This window comes from Lampris incognitus, chromosome 14 (genome assembly GCF_029633865.1).
Source record: "Lampris incognitus isolate fLamInc1 chromosome 14, fLamInc1.hap2, whole genome shotgun sequence".
NCBI classification, from domain to species: domain Eukaryota; kingdom Metazoa; phylum Chordata; class Actinopteri; order Lampriformes; family Lampridae; genus Lampris; species Lampris incognitus.
Window position 1 is genome coordinate 4,794,452 of NC_079224.1, and position 21,442 is coordinate 4,815,893.

The 21,442-nt window shown below is 48.3% G+C and overlaps 1 protein-coding gene across 2 annotated transcripts; it reads right to left on the reverse strand.

The window, feature by feature from the left end:
- Window positions 1–14,070: 14,070 nt before the first annotated feature.
- On the reverse strand, window positions 14,071–19,320 carry shhb (sonic hedgehog signaling molecule b). 2 transcript variants are annotated; one of them, XM_056293354.1, is made up of 4 exons: window positions 19,298–19,320; window positions 17,066–17,348; window positions 15,037–15,298; window positions 14,071–14,759 (listed from the first exon to the last, which is right to left on the reverse strand). In XM_056293354.1, the coding sequence occupies exons 1-4, from the start codon at window positions 19,318–19,320 to the stop codon at window positions 14,071–14,073; spliced, it is 1,257 nt and encodes a 418-aa protein (XP_056149329.1). The 2 variants fall into 2 exon arrangements, with proteins under 2 accessions (XP_056149329.1, XP_056149330.1); XM_056293355.1 differs by lacking the exon at window positions 19,298–19,320 and having other exon boundaries at window positions 17,066–17,365.
- Between the last annotated feature and the right edge of the window lie 2,122 nt (window positions 19,321–21,442).

Below are 21,442 nucleotides of genomic sequence, written 5' to 3' on the forward strand. Positions count from 1 at the left end.
TTCCAGCGAAGACTGGTCCATAGTGGAGGCCTTTTAAGGGTGAGGGCGATTGCCGGGGTGAAGGGGGGGGGGTCAGCAGATGTCAGCTGGTGTAGCAGGTGTCAGCTGGCATAGCAGGTGTCAGCTGGTGTAGCAGGTGTCAGCTTTGATGTCAAGGGCGAGAGGCTGTGACAGTACCCCCCCCCTGCGAGGGGCGCCACCGGGCGACCTACCAGGCCCATCAGGGTGCATCCTGTGGAAGTCCTGGATGAGATTCGCGTCCAGGACAAGGCGACGAGGGACCCAACACCTCTCCTCCGGGCCATATCCCTCCCAGTCCACAAGATACTGCAGGCCGCGACCGCGGCGACGAGAGTCCAGGAGACGATGAACGGTGTTAGCTGGATGATCGTTGATCATACGAGGAGGTGGGGGCGGGGGGGCCGGAGGAACTAGAGGGCTGGTAGAGACAGGTTTGAGGCAGGACACATGGAAGGAAGGGTGAACCCGGAGAGTGCGGGGCAGCTTCAGACGGACCACAGAGGGGTTAATGACTTTGACAATGGGAAAGGGACCTATATACCTGGGGGACAGTTTTTTAGCGTCCAATTTCAAAGGTAAATCCTTGGTAGAGAGCCATACCTGGTCACCGGGGGAGTAGTCCGGAGCAGGGATGCAACGACGATCCGCCAAGCGCTGCTAACGGCCGGAGGCCCTGAACAGTGCAGCACGGGCTCGCCACCAGGTCTGACAGCACCGATGGACATGGGCCTGGACAGACAGAACCGGAATGTCTACCTCTTGAGAAGGAAAAAGGGGGGGCTGATAGCCGTAAAAGCATTGAAAAGGGGACAACCAAGTAGCAGACGATGGCAAGGTGTTATGGGCCTATTCTACCCAGGGAAGTTGTGAGGACCAAGAGGATGGGTTGGCAGACACCAGACAGCGGAGGACAGTCTCCAATGCCTGGTTGGCCCTCTCGGCCTGGCCGTTGGTCTGAGGATGGAACCCCGATGACAGGCTGACGGTGGCACCGATGGCAGAGCAGAAAGCCTTCCAGACAGCAGAAGTGAACTGGGGGCCACGGTCAGACACTATATCACGGGGAAGACCGTGGACCCGGAAAACCTCCCTGATCAGCAGATCCGCAGTCTCTCCGGCCGAAGGCAGTTTAGACAAGGGCAAAAAGTGAGCAAATTTACTGAAGTGATCAACGACAGTCAGTACGACGGTGTTACCGTCGGAGGCGGGCAGACCAGAGATGAAATCCAAGGACAGATGCGACCAGGGACGGTGTGGAACAGGCAGGGGGCGCAGCAGACCGGCACTGGCCCGAGTGGAGGGCTTATACTGGGCACAAACAGGACAGGCAGAAACAAAAGACCCAGTATCCTCCGTCATGGAAGGCCAGGGTACGGGTTACTCCAGGATGGCAGGTAAGTTTGGAAGAGTGAGCCCACTGCAACACGCTAGATTTAACAGCATCTGGAACAAACAAGCGCCCGGGGGGACCGTTACCTGGGTCAGGCTGAGTCTGTTGTGCTGCCATGACCTCCCTTTCAATGTTCCAGGTTAACTTAGCTTAACTCCTCTTGATGGTTTCCCGACAACAGGAGGCGCACAGGCTCGGTCTTAGAGGTTATCCGGGCCAGGAGACGTCCATCCAGGGCATTAGCTTCAAGAGGCTGGTCCAGACGCACAGTGGCAAGACCTAGCTGCTTCACAACACTTGCATCCAAAAAGCTTTCATCAGCTCCAGAGTCAATTAAAGCCAAAGGTTTAGTGGACTGACCTTTAAAACTGATGGTAGCTTGCAACTGGGTACGTAGACGAGGAGACAGAGGGCAGACAGTTGGGCTCACGAGGATCCTCCTCCTCCCTCGTGAGCCTGCTAGTTTGACGGAATGGTGAGGGCAGGAGGCGAGAAAGTGACCAGGCTGACCACAATACAAGCAGCTGTTCTCGGTGATGCGGCGTTGACGCTCCTCCGGGTTGAGCCGGAAGCGGCCGAGTTGCATCGGCTCCGAAGCTGGGGAAGAGTCACGCCTCGGGCGTTCTCGGAGGACGGCAACCTCAGGCGAGCGAGCTCGGCCCCCAGAGTTTGGAGGTGTGGCCGGTGGAAAGTTGTTGTGACCAGGAAAGTGGCGCGTCCTCTCTCGCCTCCGCTCCCGGAGACGGTTGTCCACACGAATGGCCAGGGTAACCAATTCCTCCAACCCTCCAGGCTCGGGGTAGGAAACCAATTCGTCCTTTATGGATTCGCTTAGCCCGTTGGAAAACCCGGCCTGGAGGGACTCGTTGTTCCATCCGCTCTCCGCTGATAGCGTACGGAACTCAACTGAGTAGTCAGCGACGCTGCGGGAACCCTGGCGGAGAGAGATCAGTCTTTTTGACGCATCCTTTCCCCGCACGGGATGATCAAAAACCTGGCGAAAAGCAGCGGTGAACTCAGCGTAGGATGATGAAGTGGAGGCCCGCATCTCCCACACCGCTGTAGCCCAATCCAGGGCGCTTCCCCGGAGAAGACCCATGATGTAAGCGACTTTGGCTCCATCCGTGGAATATGACTGGGGCTGCTGGTTAAACACAATCTCACACTGCTGGGTCCATAGTGGCTGGAACGTACTGTCACGTATCGGGAAAGAACCCAAAAGCAGACGGGACAACCAGGTAAGGGAAGAATCAGGGGTAGAGCAGGAGGTGGCTCTGTGGCAGGTAAGCAGGCAGGCAGAAGTTCATGAATGGCGACATTCCAGCGAAGACTGGTCCATGGTGGAGGCCTTTTAAGGGTGAGGGCGATTGCCGGGGTGAAGGGGGGGGGGTCAGCAGATGTCAGCTGGTGTAGCAGGTGTCAGCTGGCATAGCAGGTGTCAGCTGGTGTAGCAGGTGTCAAGGGCGATCGCTTTGATGTCAAGGGCGAGAGGCCGGCGACAAATAGCTTGTTGCATGCTCAATAATCCAGGTAAGAAAATCAAAGAAGGTTGAATCAGTTCATCTGGACACAACGTTTATTGACAGAAACGTTTCATCACTCAACTAAGTGACCTCGTCAGTCTCAACTGACTGCAGGTATCCCCACCCTTATAAACAATACAGCTGCCTAACGACTAAAACCAACGACCAGTTTCATATGTAAATATGGGTGTGACCTTTAAGTACAGTTTAGAAGGCTGAGTGTACTATTCACAGAGGATTAGGGATTATTGCAATCACAGCATTGTAAAATGGTGACAGATGTATAACGAACAAAACCAACGACCAGTTTCATATGCAAATATGGGTGTGCCCATTAGCTAGAGTTTCGATGGTCATGTGTGCTATTCACAGAGGATTGGGGAATAGTTGCAATCACAGCATTGCAAAATGGCGACATATGTACTCTTAGCCCCCCCCCCCCGCTCAGTTCAGGGATGGTCGTCCCTCTTTACATAGATGGCCCCCCATTCAAAGCATCATTCGGATGTGCACATCCTCATCCCTGAAGGAGTTGCCACTGGCTTGTAGACAGTGTAGACTGTGGTGTCCTAGTCTGACGTGTTAGCTCTCCAGTGTTGTGCCATCCCCTTGCCCAGCTTCTGTTTAGTTTCCCCAATGTACAAGTCATGGCAATCCTCCTAGCACTTAACAGCGTACACTATATTGCTCTGTTTGTGCCAGGGGACCTGATCCTTCTCTGACATCTGTACATTAATATCATTAATACACTGAGTTAGGGAATGTATGTAATCTAGGTCATCTGGAGAGAGGGATATGTACAGTTGTGAATCATCTGCATAATTATTGTAATTTATTTTATGTTTCTGTATAACATTTGCAAGTGGGAGCAAATAGAGATTGAATAATAATGGTCCAAGAATCGAACCTTGGGGTACCCCACACACTATACCCACTTTGTCAGAGGGAAAAGTGTCCAATAGACACAGAGAATCGACTGTCCTGTAGGTATGTTCTAAACCAGTTGAGAACCGGGCCAGAGAGGCCGACCCATTTTCTAATCTCTCTAGCAAAATATCATGATCAACAGCATTGAAGGTGGCACTGAGATCCAGGAGCACAAGAACAGACAGTTTTTTAGAATGTGTGTTCATATGCAGATCATTTGTAAGTTTGATAAGTGCTGCTTCTGTGCTATGTTGAGATGGAAAACATGATAGATAAATGGATAGAAGGTTGTTTGATATTAAATAGTTATTCACTTGAGAATAAACTGTTTTTTCAAGTATTTTTTTCAAGTATTTTGCTGAGGAATGGTAAGTTGGAGATGGGCCTGTAGTTGATAATAGCTTTCATCAAGATTGCTCTTCTTCAGAGTGTTTTAATGACAGCTGTCTTAAGTGTTGCAGGAAATATACCTGCCTGAAGAGAGAAGTTAATAATTTCTAAAACATCATGTGCTAAAATGATATACACCGGGCACTGCAACTGCCCACTGTTCATTATCATCAATTAAAAAACCTTTTTTAGAAATGTGGTAGGGAGAGGATCCAAGCAGCGTGTGGAGGGCCTGAGCTGCCTAATAATATTGTCAAGACTTTTAATGGCAAATGGCAGGCTTACACGAACATTGTACATCTGGTGAGTCAGACTACCTTTAAAGTTACTATCCTTAATTCAAATGTCAAACAAATTTCAACCAAATGGTTGCCCCACTACAAAAATGGAAAACACAGAATTGGAAGCTGCTATCACTCTCAGATTGATTGACAGGTCATTTGAGGTCACATATGTTGTGCTGAATCAGCATGGCTGTAATGCTGTCCAGGCTGTGGCCCATGGCCTTGTGCCTGTAACTGCTTCACAGCCATGCTGAGTGTGAGATTGTTCAATTGTGTTGCCTTTATGTTTCCATGTTATGTTTAAATGTCCCAGTGAGCAACCCACAAAGTCCAATTCCTGGCATGTAAAAACTTACCTGCCAAATAAACAGATTCTGATTCTGAATAAAACTCATCTAATGATTAACACTTTAAGCTGTCAAATTCAATAGTTCTCAGATTAGTAAGATCCTAGACAGGTAAAATGTACATTATCACTCATATTGCATTAAATCTTGCTTGCTTTCATTACTTCACTTGCACTGACGGCAGATTGATGAATCCTCATCATAATAAATGAATATGGATGTCGTTTGAAAAGGAGTGGCTTTGAGCCAGTAGATCACAGTTCTGTCTGCAGCTAACTTTTTTTTTTTTTTTTTAGAAAAGGCATCACTTGAAGTCTGGCAGTATTTATCATGAATTCATTCATCTATGCATCTTCTGCACCACTTCTCTGCCTCTAAACTAGATGTCAACAGGAGCAGCAGTGCAGGCCTTGACCTCTCACTGCCAACTTCCCCTGGCTGCCGTCGGAAGATGCACATTTATCTTATATGATGTTAGTGTAAGAAATGTCAGCCATGCACTTGGACTTGAAGCACTACAAACAAATGTAAATAAGGACGAATGAAATTACATTGTAAGTTATCATGGTGAATAAATCAAAACAGAGACTACACTTTTTATCTTATCTCCTTGTACACTAACAAGTCACCTCCTTAATGGTGTTTTAATATGTTAAGGTGGAATGTCAGCTGGTATTAAATAATCATGGATGCCATTCATCACTGACCAACAGGAGTCAGCACGAGAGGATTGAGAAGCATGTCTCGGACCCTCAGCTCATCAGCACCGGTGCCCCCCAAGGCTGTGTTCTGTGCCCACTGCTCTTCTTGCTCTACACCAATGGCTGCACCTCCAGACACCAATCTGTCACGCTCCTGAAGTTTGCAGACAACACCACCATCATCAGCCTCATGTCTGAGGGTTACGAGTCTGCTTATCAATGGGAGACCGACCACTTGGTCTCTGGTGCAGCCAGAACAACCTGGAACTGAACCCCCCAAAGATAGTGGTGGACTTCAGGGGAAGCCCAGCCCCCACCCTGTATGACTCCCCAGTTACCACTGGGGAGTCATTCCATTTCCTGAGCATCACCGCCACTCAGGGCCTCAAGTGGGAGCTAAACATCAGCTCCCTCATCAACAAAGCACGGCAGAGGATGTACTTCATGTGGCAGCTAAAGAAGTTCAACCTGCCACAGACAATGATGGAGAGTTTCTACACCTCCATCACTGGGTCCATCTTAACCTCCTCAATCACCGTCTAGTATGCTGCTGCCACTGCCAGGGACCAGGGCTGCTGTGCATCATTCACTCGGTGAAGAAGGTGATCGGCTGCCGTCTCCCATCTCTCCAGGACCTGCACACCTCCAGGACCCTGAGGCAGGGCAGGCAAGATCGTTGCCAACCCCTCACACCCCTCACACCACCTTTTTGAGACTCTGCCCTCTAGCAAGAGGCTGAGGTCCATCAGCACCAAAACCTCACACCACAACAACGTTGTAGTGGGACTACACAACATGCCCTCGCCCCCCCCCCCCCCCCCACTGACAGCCGCTCTCCAACACACACATGGAAATACTGTGACCTGTATATGGAATTGTAATTTTACTTTAATTTTTGCCGTTTTTAATTTTTTAGATCTGTGTGTGTGTGTGTATACACACATACACACACACACACAAATGCACACTATATATATATATATATATATATATATATATATATATATATATATATATATATATATATATATACTATATATATGAAGGCCTGGTGGTCTGTCCCGAGTGTCTCCCCGCCTGCCACCCAATCACTGCTGGGATAGGCTGCAGCATCCCCGCGACCCTGAGAGCAGGATAAGCGGTTTGGATGATGGATGGATGGAAATATATTATATATATATAGTATAGGAGCAGTGGGCAACTGCAGCGCCCGGTATACATCACATACCTATTTTACTTTCTTTTTTTTTAAACAGTATTTTTCTTGCCCTCTTACCTGTATGGACAACCCCAAGTAAAATTCCTGGTGGATGTAATGCACATGGCAATAAAATAATTTCTGAATTCTGATTCAGCATTTTTTAAATACCTTCAGTTAGTGAACAGCACCTCCGTCTGGTCTTATATCGCAATACCTTCTCTTGCCTGCTCGTTGCCTGGGCACAGGGCTGATCATGTTTGGAGTGGTTGACAAGAAATTAATTTCAGGCCGATATGACAAATTTCATAATTCACATTTTAATTCTTGCTGCTGTAGATGTGATCCATGTCCCCATCTTGATACCAAATGCCAAAGCAAATTCTAGGTTCTGCACATACACACAATTACATGTGTGTACACACAATCAGCAATGCTATGATATATGAAAATGAGGCTTCTGGGACAGAAGCAGCAAATCAGCTGACTTGGTGCAATCTCTGTTTTTACTTCTGTTTGCTGAGCCTGTGGACATGGACCTCTGGATGGTCCTCTGCTGACCCACAAACAGGGACCAGGGCCTCACATTGTCTTTATCCTGTGAAAATGTACTTTAAACTATACCTTAAAATACACACACACACACACACACACACACACATATATATATATATATATATATATACTATATATAAATGTAAAAATACTTTTCTACGGTAAAGAGCTGTTCAGAGAGACACTAAAGCGCAGTGTGAACATAAATGCTGAGGACCGTTACATGGCGAGCTTTCCCGGCGACCAGCGGCTCCCTGAATGTGTCTGCAGCATCCAGAAGTTGCTTCAAATAATCTTTAATGGCTCCAGCTATTGACGCCACCTTTTGACTCGTGTTCTGCCCCAACATGCTGAGGTAGTGGAGTTGCTTGATGCAAACAGGGGGCTTCATCCTTTCTGTTATGAAGAGTAACTGAGTCAAATGGGCAAGTAAAATAATGCACTACTTGTGTGTTCCAGATATCACGTTTTAACAAAACTCAAAAGGGAGTTAGGAAAATGGTTGAAAAATTGATATTTCAAAATATTTTTATATAAAAATCATCATCATTCTACCATTATATTTGAGGAAACACAGACATTTCGTTTAATTTGACCATTTATTGGAAAGCAGAAACTCAGCTTACATACACCAGTAAACGAGTGTCCATGGATTGTGAGACAGCTCACTGGATACCATCCACAACTTAGGCTACAGGTGTACGCTAAGCTTCAGCATCCTCAAGTTCATCCAATACTCCAAATGAATTTACTGCACAGACCAAATATTTCACAAATGCAACTGACTGAAATAAGGAAATACGACGGTCAACAAATAAGTATTCAGTGCATGGACTCAGATGCAGAACTGTTTGCAGAATTGCAGAATTAGCTTCGAGTCTCCCTGTCTACATGCTGTCGACAGACTGAACTGGGGGATTTCATTTACTCTTCTTTTGCAGTTGTTCAAAGTCTTTGTCCAGTTTGCATGGAGCATCTCAGCTTTTGTGGAATAACCAAGTTATTCCAGAAATATTTAAGGGGATTCATATCTGCATTTTTCTGGACTACTAAACGATTTCAAAATTCTTCTTCTGAAGTCATTAAAGCCTAGATTTAGGTGTATGTTTGCAGCTATTGTCCTGTCAAAGATCCTTGGCACAATGAAGCAGACTCTCTTCAATAACTTCAGTAGGACTTTTTGTGTTTGATATGCCTTTTCGCATATTCCGGGCATGCTGTCACATGGATTTTTTAGGAATTGCTTACTCTGCAAATCTGCCCAGATCTGTTATGTATGCCACTCTTGGCGTTCTGGCAGGATCTCAAGTTGTGGACAGGGAACCAGGTACCTACTTGATTTACCGTATTTTCCAGACTACAAGTCACACTGGAGTACAAGTAGCATGCCGCAAAAAAAAAACGTGTAAGGAAAAAACAACACACGTTTCTTCGGTTTATAAGTCACCTTTATATGGTGACACAGTAGCGATGCACAGGTAAAGGTTTCTTTCTTGCTCAAACATCAATAGAAGGAGGTTACTGTCACAACTTGAGATGGAGAGGCTCCAATGGGATGACTATCCAATTCAGCACCTTACATGGCCACCCAGTAGGCAGGACATACATGAGGACAGGCTCCAACCAGCTGAAACGATCCCAGCAGCCATGACAGCTGAAGCTACTGAAGTTCAAATCAAACTCATGGCCAGACTAAAGACAATCAATCCCTGGGCTTGGCTTCGATGACTCAGTGACACAGGTCACCAACAGTACCCTCCATGGGAGAGAAGGCTGGAAGCCAAGGTCAAAGCAGCACGGAGAGATGTTAGCCAGTTAACAGAGGTTCAGAAAAGTGTAATGAACGACAGAACCTGGTTGAAGAAGTACAGCAAGATGACCATAAGTAATGTCCTGGAAACTTCCAAAAAAAGAACAAAAATGCCTCACATCTCTGGACGCCAGGCTGAAGAAACGCACTATAGAAGCAGAAGCCAATAGAGTAAATGGCCTGTTCCTCAAAGAACTATCCAAAGTGTACTCCCAGCTGCAGAGTAACAAGGGAACACAATCAGAACCACCACCCAGAGCAGAGACCGAGTGATACTGGAAGAATATATGGGAAAAGGAGGCAGCACCAATGCCCAGTTGCGGGTGGACCGAAGAGCAGACCAAAGCAATACCCAGAACAAGACCCAGTTATCATCACAGTGACCAACATCCAAGAGTGTGTCTCAAGCATAAAGAGCTGGACTGCACCAGGCCCTGACATGATTCACACCTACTGGATGAAGAAGCTAACGGCACTCCATGAACATCTGGTGACACAGACGAACCAGCTGCTAACAACAAGGTCTCACCCTTACTGGCTAACACAGGGGAGAACAGAACTGATCACGAAGGATCCCTACAAGGGTACAACACCTTTAAATTATTGGCTGATAACCTGGCTCTCCACAACATGGAGGTATCGGTTATCATAGTCGCTAAGCTGAATGGGCACAAGAGTCAATACATGAGCAAAACTCAGAAAGGAATTGACCCTTCGCTAAGCCACGCCCCCGAAACGCAGACTGGCCAGTCACAGCGCAGGATAGGACAGGCTCAGACAGAGGTCCAACAATTTCATGGCGGCGCTCCGTTGACTCCGATGCAAAAGTTTCAGATTTTCATCATTTTCGAGCTGGTTTTGTGGACTTTTAGCTAGTTGTGGTTAAACATTGTGCCTGGGGCACTTGTAACAGTGACATTCATTACCCGGAGAGGTTGGAAGGAGATGTACATTTTTTCCCTTTCCAAAACCAAAATCAAACCTTGAAAAGTGTAGGCTGTGGATAAAGCTATGTGGACATCCTCAAATCCAGTTGAACCCCTCAAAGATCAACAAGCACAGCTTTGTCTGCTCCTAGGTAAGTAATTACTTTTGTTAACCATAAAATAATGTTAAAGTTTGATGGACTTAGCAACAGTAACTAAGGGGGGCGGGCCTTAGTAAAGGGTCAGTTGGGAACAACACCAGAGAGTCAAAGCATCAGCTACTGGATGATAGAGACATCACCCAAGACCCTACAGACCAACCTGAGTACAGCCTGGATGGTCTACAAGAAAGCCTAAGATTCAATGCCCTACACATGGTTACTGGAGTGCTTGGCACTATACAAAGCCAACAGGCCACTAATAGCCTTCATGAAGACAACAATGCGGCAGTGGGAAACCACAATAGAGGCCAACTCAAAGACAATTGTGCAGGTAACCTGGCATATACCAGGGTGACGCACTATCCCTGCTGCTGTTCTGCATAGGCCTGAACACCCTCAGTCAGATCATCACAAAGAGTGGATATGGATACAGGTTCAGAAGTAGAGTTACCATCAGTCACCTCCTATACATGGATGACATCAAGCTGTATGCCAGGATGAGCGAGACATTGATTCACTGATCCACCTCATCAGGATCAATAGCGACAACATCCAGATGTCATTCGGACTAGACAAGTGCGGTCGAATGGTGACAAAAAGAGGAAAGATAGTGAGGATTGAAGGGGTTGAATTATCAGATGGTAGGATAACCAACATACAGGACAGTTACAAGAACCTCGGTATTCCACAGGCAAATGGAAACCAAGGGGGTCAAGGAGGTCAGCTACAGCCAAATACCCCCAGAGAGTGAGACATGTCCTGAGGAGCCAGCTCAAAGGGAAGAATAAGTTTCAAGCCATCAACTGGCCAAAGGAGGAGATAAAGGCCATAGATGTCAGGACATGGAAACTCCTCACAGTGCATGGAGGGTTCCACCCGAAATCTAGCATCATGAGATGTACGATAAGTGAAAAGATGGGGGCCGAGGGTTTTAGTGAGTGTCGGAGCCAAACAAGGAACATCTCCGAGTACATCAGAAAGAGGGGCCCCCAGGACAAACTGCTGAGTGAGTACCCCTGCAGCAGAAGACAGAGTGCAGAGGAAGAAGAGGAGGAGGTATCATGGAAGACTAAGCCCCTCCATGGGATGTACCATTCGACAGATAGAAGATGTGGCTGGTATCGAGAAATCCTACCAGTGGCTAGAAAAAGCTGGACTGAAGGATAGCACAGAGGCTCTGATCATAGTAGCACAAGAACAGGACCTCAGCACCAGATCGATTGAGGCAGGGGTCTACCACACCAGACAAGACCCAAGATGCAGGCTGTGCAATCATTCCTCTGATACAGTTGAGTACTTAGTAGCAGGGTGTAAAATGCTAGCTGGGAAAGCATACATTGAAAGGCATGACAAAGTCGCTGGGATTAGTGTACAGGAACATCTGTGCTGAATACAGACTGGAAGTCCCTAAATCAAAATGGGAGACACCACCAAAGACAGCTGAGAATGGCAGAGCTAAGATCCTGTGGGACTTCAAGTTCCAGATTGACAAGCAGGTGCCTGCTAACCAACCAGGCATTGTGGCGGTCAACAAGGAACAGAAGACAGCCATAGTGATCGATGTAGCAATCCTGAGCAACAGCAACATCAGGAAGAAAGAGCATGAGAAGCTAGAGAAATACCAAGGGCTGACAGAAGAGCTAGATTGGATGTGAAAGTTGAACTCCACAGTAGTCCCAGTGGTAATAGGAGCACTAGGAGCTTTGACCCCCAAACTGGGAGAGTGGCTGCAGCAGATTCCAGGAACAACATCTGAGGTCTCTGTCCAGAACAGTGGCGTCCTAGGAATAGCTAAGCTACTGCGCAGAACCCTTAAACTCCCAGGCCTCTGGTAGAGGACCCGAGCTTGAGGAAGAAACACACCACCCGAGAAAGGGTGAGAGAGATTATTTTTATATGTTGCTTATCAGATTTATTACTCCCTGTTTGATCTGTTCTCATATTAGTCCTTCTAAATCTTATTACTTGATACTGCAACCATCCAACTTCTTCACAAGATTATTAAAGTTACTCTAAATGTAATGTAATCTCATTATTAGCCTGTCATTTCTGCTACAGTGGTCTATTCAAATCTAATGGTGTGCCCTAATTGCCTACTTTGTCTATCTTGTCTGTCATTTAGCCCTTATTCATTCACGTCATTTCATTCACCATTATGATGTGTAATAGATTTAACTGTAGTTCTTTTGTATGGTGAAATAAATGTCCACCAGTCCCTGAAACACAATGTCCATTAAGGAAAACGAGATAATTAGTCTTATCAGATATAAGGCATGAGTTTATGTTTGCTGTAAGAATCATAAATATACTTAATGGCATGCATGTGCAAACTAGAGCCCTTACAAAAGCTCCTAATTTTGCCAATTCTCTTCTCTCATACCTTTTTCTGACTGTGATGAAGTAGAATTGGATATGTCCTATAGGACATCAATAGAGGTTAAACTAACACCATAGTCTGAAGAAGTCAAATTTAAACAGTTTTTGTTTGAAAATGTTATGCCCCTTGATAGAGGTTAACTCTGTGTGAAAATATTACACAGCTTTCAGTCATTACGGATAGACCATTGATTTAAAATATGGTTTTAGCAAAAGCAACTATAACCAAGTGCTAACTAGAAATGGAGCAGCATTTCCTTCATTTCAGGCCCAGAACTGAAAACCTGAGAAAGAGATACTGAAAAAATGTATAAAAATGTCACTTGTACTAACAGATTGAAAAACTACCCACATTCAACACGTTGTTGTTAACCAGGTGTTATCCATCCATGCAGCCAGCACTGAGGTCAGCAAACAGTGTCTGAGGAATAAAAAACCTTAACAACATGGAAATAGTCCTCTGAACGCTTATTAATAACACTTGGAACCCTAACGGAACTGAAAACCAACTGTTTCCCCTAAGAGATAGATACGCCCCCCCCCCCCGATTCTTTCCTAGACCTTAGTGGAGAAAGGGCCATGACTGCCACCAAAGGAACTATTGGAGCTTGACAAAGATAAAGATGGGCTTTTACGAACTATTCAAACTAAACCGGTAAGGTTCAGGGTGGTTGCATGGCAATTTTCTCCTTCAAAACAGGAAGCAACAATCAAAATGAAAGAAGCTGTAGTTGAAGGAATTTAAGTGACATTTGCTTTGATTTTATGCCCTCAAAAATGTCCTTGCATTTAACTAAAACGTGAAAAAGTGATTCCTCCACCAGGGTGTAGAGGTGGTTGGTGTGAACGGGCCACAGTCACTGCGCTTCAGGACACGGACAAGGTGCAGTAACCTCCCTCCAGGTAAATGTTGGCTTAATGTCAGAGGGCGTTAAGCTTGCTGCTGTGTAAGACAGGACTTTGTAAAACACGTGGGTCTGTGTGGTAACACGTCAGAGGGGATGGGAGGAGCATGGGCTCGATGCCTGGTAGTCACTACCAAAATGATTGCCAAATTTTTGCCAGTCAACTTGTTTGTTTGAAGTGAAGTTCCAGCGTATAAAAAATATAATTTATTGGTGTCATATTCCATCAAAGAAAATATTATATGCCATAATAATTAACAATCAGTTTTTTTGCATTCATTCAAGCAGCTAAATCCTTCAGCATACTGAAAGAAAAAAACGTTGGAGAAAACTGAAAGCTAAAGGACACTCCAAGCACATTTCCGTTCTGCAATTAACTTATAAACCGATAAATACAAAAGCATTCGTAAATAAATAATGAACTCGCTTTGAGAAGTTATTTGTGGTCATTAAAGCATCCGCTCGCGGAAGAACGCGCGCGTAACCTCATAGGGACCAACCTCTGCTGGGCCGCAGACCCGTGGGGGACTCCTGCAGCCGAGAGGCACGCGAGCCGTCAGCTGGGCAGGACGCCCAGCGGGTGCAGGCACGCGCCGTCCAGCAGCCACGTCCCAACATGGCGGAGCAACGCGGAGTACCAGTGCACTCCGTCCGGTTGCTTCCCGCCGCCAACGTCACCCACCGCCCCGAGTAGCGAGGCTAGCGCGCGCCCCAGCCGCAGCGGCGCGAAGGCCCAGTGCGCTAGCGCGTGGTCCTCCACCGCGGCGTAGCAGGACGCCAGCACGCGGTCGACCACGATAGTCCCGTCTGACGTCACCGGTGCGTAAGACTCCCGGTGTTCCTCTGCGTACACGCGTTTGACCGTGGCGGCTGTCAGTGCGCCCAAGGCCACGTCGCTGCCCACCACCAGGACCCTCTGTCCCGGACTGACGCTGCTGGCGAACACCGCTCTGACGTCACTGCGGTCGGTGGCGTTGTTGTTTGTAACGAAAACGAGGTGCGCAGGAGTCAGGGTCAGTTTCCTGCGGGGCTCTTCGGTTTCCAGGACGTAGAATTCCCGCACCGTCGTCCTGTCTTGGTCGATGAACATCAGGAAGTCGCTGAAAATGATGTTTCCTTCTCGGTCGGCAGCCAGGACCTTGTCGCCCACTTGGAGGTCTCTCACCGGTTTGGTGCCTCCGCCCGTCAGCATTACCGAGGAGGACCCCGGGAAGCAGCCTCCGGACTTGGTGGCCGCAGCGTTTTCTACAGGTGGAAATGGTTTGGGAAATACGTGAAACGCATGATCAATCATTTTCGGCTGAGTAAAAAGGAAAAAATTCGTTTCGAAATAATTTGGATGCTATTGTAAAATAGTGTTGGTGAAACATTTTGCTTCGGATTTTTCAGTAATTAAAGAATTCAACTAAAAGCACCTTCTTAATAACAAAGAGAACACAATCAATATCATTAATCTATAATTATCAGAAAATTAACTGAAGCCTATAGATGACAGCAATGTCATCCTTATCTTATGCCTCACCAGCTCTAACAGAGCAGTGGATGTGGGCTTTGGACTCGTAGTACACCCAGTCGAACCCCGCCTCCACGGCCAGCCTGGACAACAGGCCGTATTTGCTCTTGTCCCTGTCCGAGGTGGTGATGTCTACAGCCCGTCCCTCATAGTGCAGGGACTCCTCGGAGTGATGGCCGTCTTCGTCCCAGGCCTCCGTAACCCGCAGCTTGACTCCGGGCCACCGATTCATGACTGCGATAGCCAACGAGTTCAGTTTGTCCTTACATCTCTGAAAAAAGAGAGAAAAGCTCAGATCCTTAGGGGTCGTGTGAGAACTGTAGACATATATGTCTTTACGCATGCTCAGTAAGCCAGGTAACGTTGATTCAGATAATCTGGACACAACGTTTATTGAGAGAAACATTTCATCGCTTAGATGAACTGATGAATCAGATGAACTGATTCAACTGTCTGTGACTGTAGGCAGATATACACTCTGGTGTTGATGTGGGGGAAACAAGACCTGGATTTTTGACCTGAACCTGGGCTGTTAGTTATGTTATATTTGTAAAGACACTTTACAAGTTGTCTACTCATGCTCTGTGTGAATGGTAGCCTATGGCGCGGTACGTTTCATTTATAAGTTGGGCGGCACGCTGAGCCGTGCTTAGCGCTGTCGCCTCACAGCAAGAGGGTCCTGGGTTCGAACCCCGGGGAACCTTTCCGACCAACTTCTGCCAAATTTTGTCTGGCGTTAGCTTGAAAGAGATATTTTCTAATTCTGGTTGGATATGAACTGAGTTTTGAGATCGCTCACAATCGCAATTTGATCGAGGCAGAAGTTTCTTCATGGAGACATGGAGACATGGAGATGTTTCTACGTGGAGACATGGAGATGTTCTTACATGGAGACATGGAGACATGGAGATGTTTCTACGTGGAGACATGGAGATGTTCTTACATGGAGACATGGAGACATGAAGATGTTTCTACGTGGAGACATGGAGATGTTCTTACATGGAGACATGGAGACATGAAGATGTTTCTACGTGGAGACATGGAGATGTTCTTACATGGAGATATGGAGACATGGAGAGGTTTCTACGTGGAGAAATGGAGATGTTTCTTCATGGAGACATGGAGACATGGCGACATGGAGATGTTTCTTCATGGAGAAATGGAGATGTTTCTTCATGGCGACATGGAGATGTTTCTTCATGGAGAAATGGAGATGTTTCTTCATGGAGACATGGAGATGTTCCTACATGGAGATATGGAGACATGGAGACATGGAGATGTTCCTACATGGAGATATGGAGACGTGGAGACATGGAGACATGGAGATGTTTCTACGTGGAGACATGGAGACATGGAGAAGACATCGAGCAGGACTTCAGATAAAGGACCGCGTCACTGAAATATGGGAATGTGTGTGTGTGAGGGGGGGCGGACGACAGAGAGAGAGAGAGAGAGAGAGAGAGAGAGAGAGAGAGAGAGAGAGAGAGAGAGAGAGAGAGAGAGCGGGAGCAGCGGCTAGGTATATCAGAGACAGCATGAGTATTTCTACTACATAGCTTGTTCACTGTTGGGAGCTCATAGTTCCTTCAACATCCTCAGTAGTTCTGTCAGCATAGATAACCACATGGAACCAGGTGCCCCGTATGGAACCAGGTGCCCCCGTATGGAACCAGGTGCCCCGTATGGAACCAGGTGCCCCTGTATGGAACCAGGTGCCCCGTATGGAACCAGGTGCCCCGTATGGAACCACATGCCCCTGTATGGAACCAGGTGCCCCGTATGGAACCAGGTGCCCCGTATGGAACCAGGTGCCCCGTATGGAACGGTGGTGTTCCTGCTTGATGTATCATGTATCATGTATGATGTTCGGGCTGCGCCAACTGGAGATGCAGGCGCGCATCACGCTTCACTGACGACAAAGAGCCTGATGCGTTCCCTCTGTCTCTCCAGGCTCTGTTGTCACTCATTACTTCTGCATACCACATTATCACATGGCACGTCCATCACCAACAGTCAAACAACCTACCCGTCACCCTACCTGCGTCATGAGCCGATCGGCGTTAGTTTTCTCTTCATTTTTGAACTCGATGTCGATGTTGTAGTTCGGAGTTAACTCTTTGAATCTCTCCGAGTTCCGCGTGATCTTCCCACCGTATCTGCCGCTGGCTCCCAGTGTTTTCTCCGCTACGTTTGGGACGAACTGCTTTAAAGCCATCGGAGTCAACTTTGTCGCGTGCTTCCGCTTTCCGTATCCTCTGCCTGGTCCGCAAGGAGAGCCGGCAGAGACCAGAACCAGGACCACGAGACCCGACAGCAGACACCTCCCCAGCATCCCCATCCAGCTGCGAGGTGCGCTCATCCTTCTCTGGTGATGCTCTGAGATGCAGAGAGGACGTCTCCCCTCTTATATGTACCGCAGCCTACACTCACACTCCTCTCTCACCGCTTCTTCACCACACTCCTCTCTCCACCTCTTCTTCACCACACTCCTCTCTCACCGCTTCTTCACCACACTCCTCTCTGCACCTCTTCTTCACCACACTCCTCTCTCCACCGCTTCTTCACCACACTCCTCTCTCCACCGCTTCTTCACCACACTCCTCTCTCCACCGCTTCTTCACCACACTCCTCTCTCACCGCTTCTTAAACCACACTCCTCTCTCCACCTCTTCTTCACCACACTCCTCTCTCCACCTCTTCTTCACCACACTCCTCTCCCACCGCTTCTTAAACCACACTCCTCTCCCACCGCTTCTTCACCACACTCCTCTCTCACCGCTTCTTCACCACACTCCTCTCTCCACCTCTTCTTCACCACACTCCTCTCTCCGCCGCTTCTTCACCACACTCCTCTCCCACCGCTTCTTCACCACACTCCTCTCTCCACCGCTTCTTCACCACTCCTCTCCCACCGCTTCTTCACCACACTCCTCTCTCCACCTCTTCTTCACCACACTCCTCTCTCACCGCTTCTTCACCACACTCCTCTCTCCACCTCTTCTTCACCACACTCCTCTCTCCACCGCTTCTTCACCACACTCCTCTCTCCACCTCTTCTTCACCACACTCCTCTCTCCACCTCTTCTTCACCACACTCCTCTCTCCACCGCTTCTTCACCACACTCCTCTCTCCACCGCTTCTTCACCACACTCCTCTCTCCACCTCTTCTTCACCACACTCCTCTCTCCACCGCTTCTTCACCACACTCCTCTCTCCACCGCTTCTTCACCACACTCCTCTCTCCACCTCTTCTTCACCACACTCCTCTCTCCACCGCTTCTTCACCACACTCCTCTCTCCACCTCTTCTTCAACACACTTCTCTACACCACACTCCTCTCCACCGCTTCTTCACCACACTCCTCTCTCCACCTCTTCTTCAACACACTTCTCTACACCACACTCCTCTCCACCGCTTCTTTAACACACCTCTGATGGTTTGCCGCTGTTACGATACGATCAAAGCAAGTGCCTTAACTACCCCCCCTCTCTCACGCACACACACACACACACACACACTCTTTCCTTCTTTTGCACTCTCTACTACTCCTCCTCTCTTCCCCGTCTCTCTACCATACATACACCATCTCTAATTCCAATATATATATATATATATATATATATATATATATACACACACACACACACATATGGTTGGGTAGTAACAGATTACATGTAATCTGGATTACATAATCAGATTACAAAAATAAATAACTATAATCAAACAAGATTACGCTTGAAAAAAATGTGTAAATGGATTATAGTTACATTGGCAAGGATTACTTGATTACATTTTATGTATTTAAAATGTGTCAATTTTAAAATCATGATTTTTTATAACTAATGCTATTGACTCACGAAAAGGCGTTACGTACATGTGGAGGGAATCCAAGCAGCTCTGTCTGTATACCCACTACAGGTCACTACTCAACCAATGGTCTAGCTTGTTTTTTGTATGCAACTGGCAGAACCATTACGTTCATACGTTGAGTCAAGATGGAAGGTGCAAGCAGCAACGGTCCATCAGCACCAAAACTAGTATTCTATTCCTGGCAATATCGCCATCATTTTCAGTTAAAAAATGTGCACAACAACATTTACGTCGACCGCAATTTGTGCAAACCTAAAATACAGGTGCTGTCATCAGTAAAGACATCAACTTCAAACCTGAAGAAACACCTGGAGGTACGTTTCCCTCTCAGTTAGCTAACGTTACTAAACAGATGGGTTTAGCTATGTTGTTTAAAACCATTTCAGTGCTCATAAGCACATTTGCGTTTGCCACATCAGCATTGATAATGGTAGTTATGCCTTAGTTCATTAGGTAACATATAATACGGAGTAAATACGAAAAAATATGGATATTGGATTTTGAAAATATTGACTTTGCCATGCATAGTGTTACCCAATACTATTGTATGGAGTCTGAGCACTCCTGTTGCTAGCTGTAGTCTGCTGTACTGTGTGCAATTTTCAGGCGTTTCCCCGCCGAAATAGCACGTTGATGCTTTTGATCACTCATTTCCACTGCGGTTAGCTAACTAGCTGGCTACCTGTCAGAAGTAGCCTAATTTATGAACATATTTTCAATTATTTCAAAAGTTACTGTTAGGGTTTGTGGAAGACCCCAAGCGCACGACACCAGACAGAGATGGGGTTAGCCGAAAACTGGCGTACTTTATTCCTTACGCATACAAATAGTCAAACACAGGGAGGCAATGAGCAACAAGAAAAACGGAAAGTCCAAGGGGGAAAACTTGCGGGTAATCCAAAAACGGGAACACGGCAGGATACTAAATAGGATACTAAAACTTAAACCAAGGGCTGGGGTGAGTTCGGAGAGAAAAGGACCGTGAGGGAAGAGTAGCCGCTACTGCGAGGAGGATACAACACGAACTGACAACGGGCGCGTGGGAGGCCACCAAACTTAAGCCCAGCCCTGACGGCTAAGCCCGGCCCTGACGAGCTGATTGGCTGCCGGCGTGCGGTGGGCGGGCCACGGCGCGGGATGGGCGAGCCGTAACAGTACCCCCCCCCCTCCACGGGAGCCACCAGGCGGCTTGCCCGGCTTGTCGGGATGGGAATGATGGAACTCAGTGAGCAGCCCAGGGTCCAGGATGAGCTGGCGGGAGACCCAGCTACGTTCGTCCGAACCATAGCCCTCCCAGTCCACCAAATACTGGAACCCCCGTCCTCGGCGCCGGACGTCCAGCAGCCGGCGGACCTTCCACTGGGGGTGCCCATCCACGATCTCAGGGGGAGGCGGAGCCGGGGCCGGAGGCATCAGAGGACTGTGGGAGACAGGCTTAACCCGAGACACATGAAACACGGGATGGGTCTTCAAGGAAGCCGGACGCTTCAGACTCACTGCCGCGGGGCTGAGAACCTTCCTGATCTCAAAGGGCCCGACAAACCGGGGGTTCAGCTTCTTCGCGGTGGACTGAAGCGGGAGATCCTTCGAGGATAGCCACACCCTTTGGCCTGGTTGGTACGTAGGTGCTGGGGACCGGCGTCGGTTGGCTCCCCGACTGGCGCGCTCAGCTGCCCGGAGCAGAGCAGCTCTGGTCACCTCCCAGACGCGACGACACCGGTTCAGATGGGCCTGCACGGAGGGAACTGCCACTTCCGACTCCTGCGCGGCAAAGAGAGGCGGCTGGTAGCCCAGGGACACCTCAAAAGGTGAGAGGCCGGTGGCAGAGCTGACCAGGGAGTTGATGGCACACTCGACCCAGGGGAGGAACCGGCTCCAGGAGCTGGGCTTCTTGGCGGCCACGCACCGGAGGGCAGACTCCACGCTCTGGTTCATCCTCTCTGTCTGCCCGTTAGTCTGTGGGTGATAGCCAGAGGAGAGACTAACAGAGGCACCCAACCCCTTACAAAAGGCCCGCCATACCTGGGAGACGAACTGGGGCCCTCGGTCCGAGACAACGTCCAGGGGAAGGCCGTGGAGACGGAACACGTGGCTCGTCAGGAGGTCCGCCGTCTCAGGAGCCGATGGGAGTCTGGGGAGGGCCACCAGGTGCACTCCCTTACTGAAGCGGTCCACCACTGTCAGGATCACAGTGTTACCCTGGGAGGGAGGCAGTCCGGAGACAAAATCCAATGCCACATGGGACCAGGGCCGGCTTGGAGTTGGGAGGGGCTGCAGCAGACCCGCGGGTGCCTGGTGAGAGACCTTGCTGCGAGCACAGACGGAGCAGGCCCTTACGAAGTCCCTGACTTCGATCCTCATGGTGGGCCACCAGAAACGCCGAGCCAGAAAGGTGAAGGTGCGGTGGACACCCTGGTGGCAAGCAAACTGACTGGCATGGCCCCACTGGAGAACCCGGGGCCGGACTGCGTCCGGAACGAATAGGCGGCGTGGAGGGACGTGGCTCAGGGGGGGATGGGAGCGCAACGCCTGCCTGACCACGGT

Coding starts and splice junctions, on each gene's coding strand:
- shhb (XM_056293354.1), bottom strand. CDS start 19,320: ATGCTGATGTGGCAAACGCAAAT. Junction 15,299..17,065: donor CCGATCGGCTCATGACGCAG/GTAGGGTGACGG, acceptor CTCTTTTTTCAG/AGATGTAAGGACAAACTGAA. Junction 14,760..15,036: donor CCACTGCTCTGTTAGAGCTG/GTGAGGCATAAG, acceptor TTCCACCTGTAG/AAAACGCTGCGGCCACCAAG.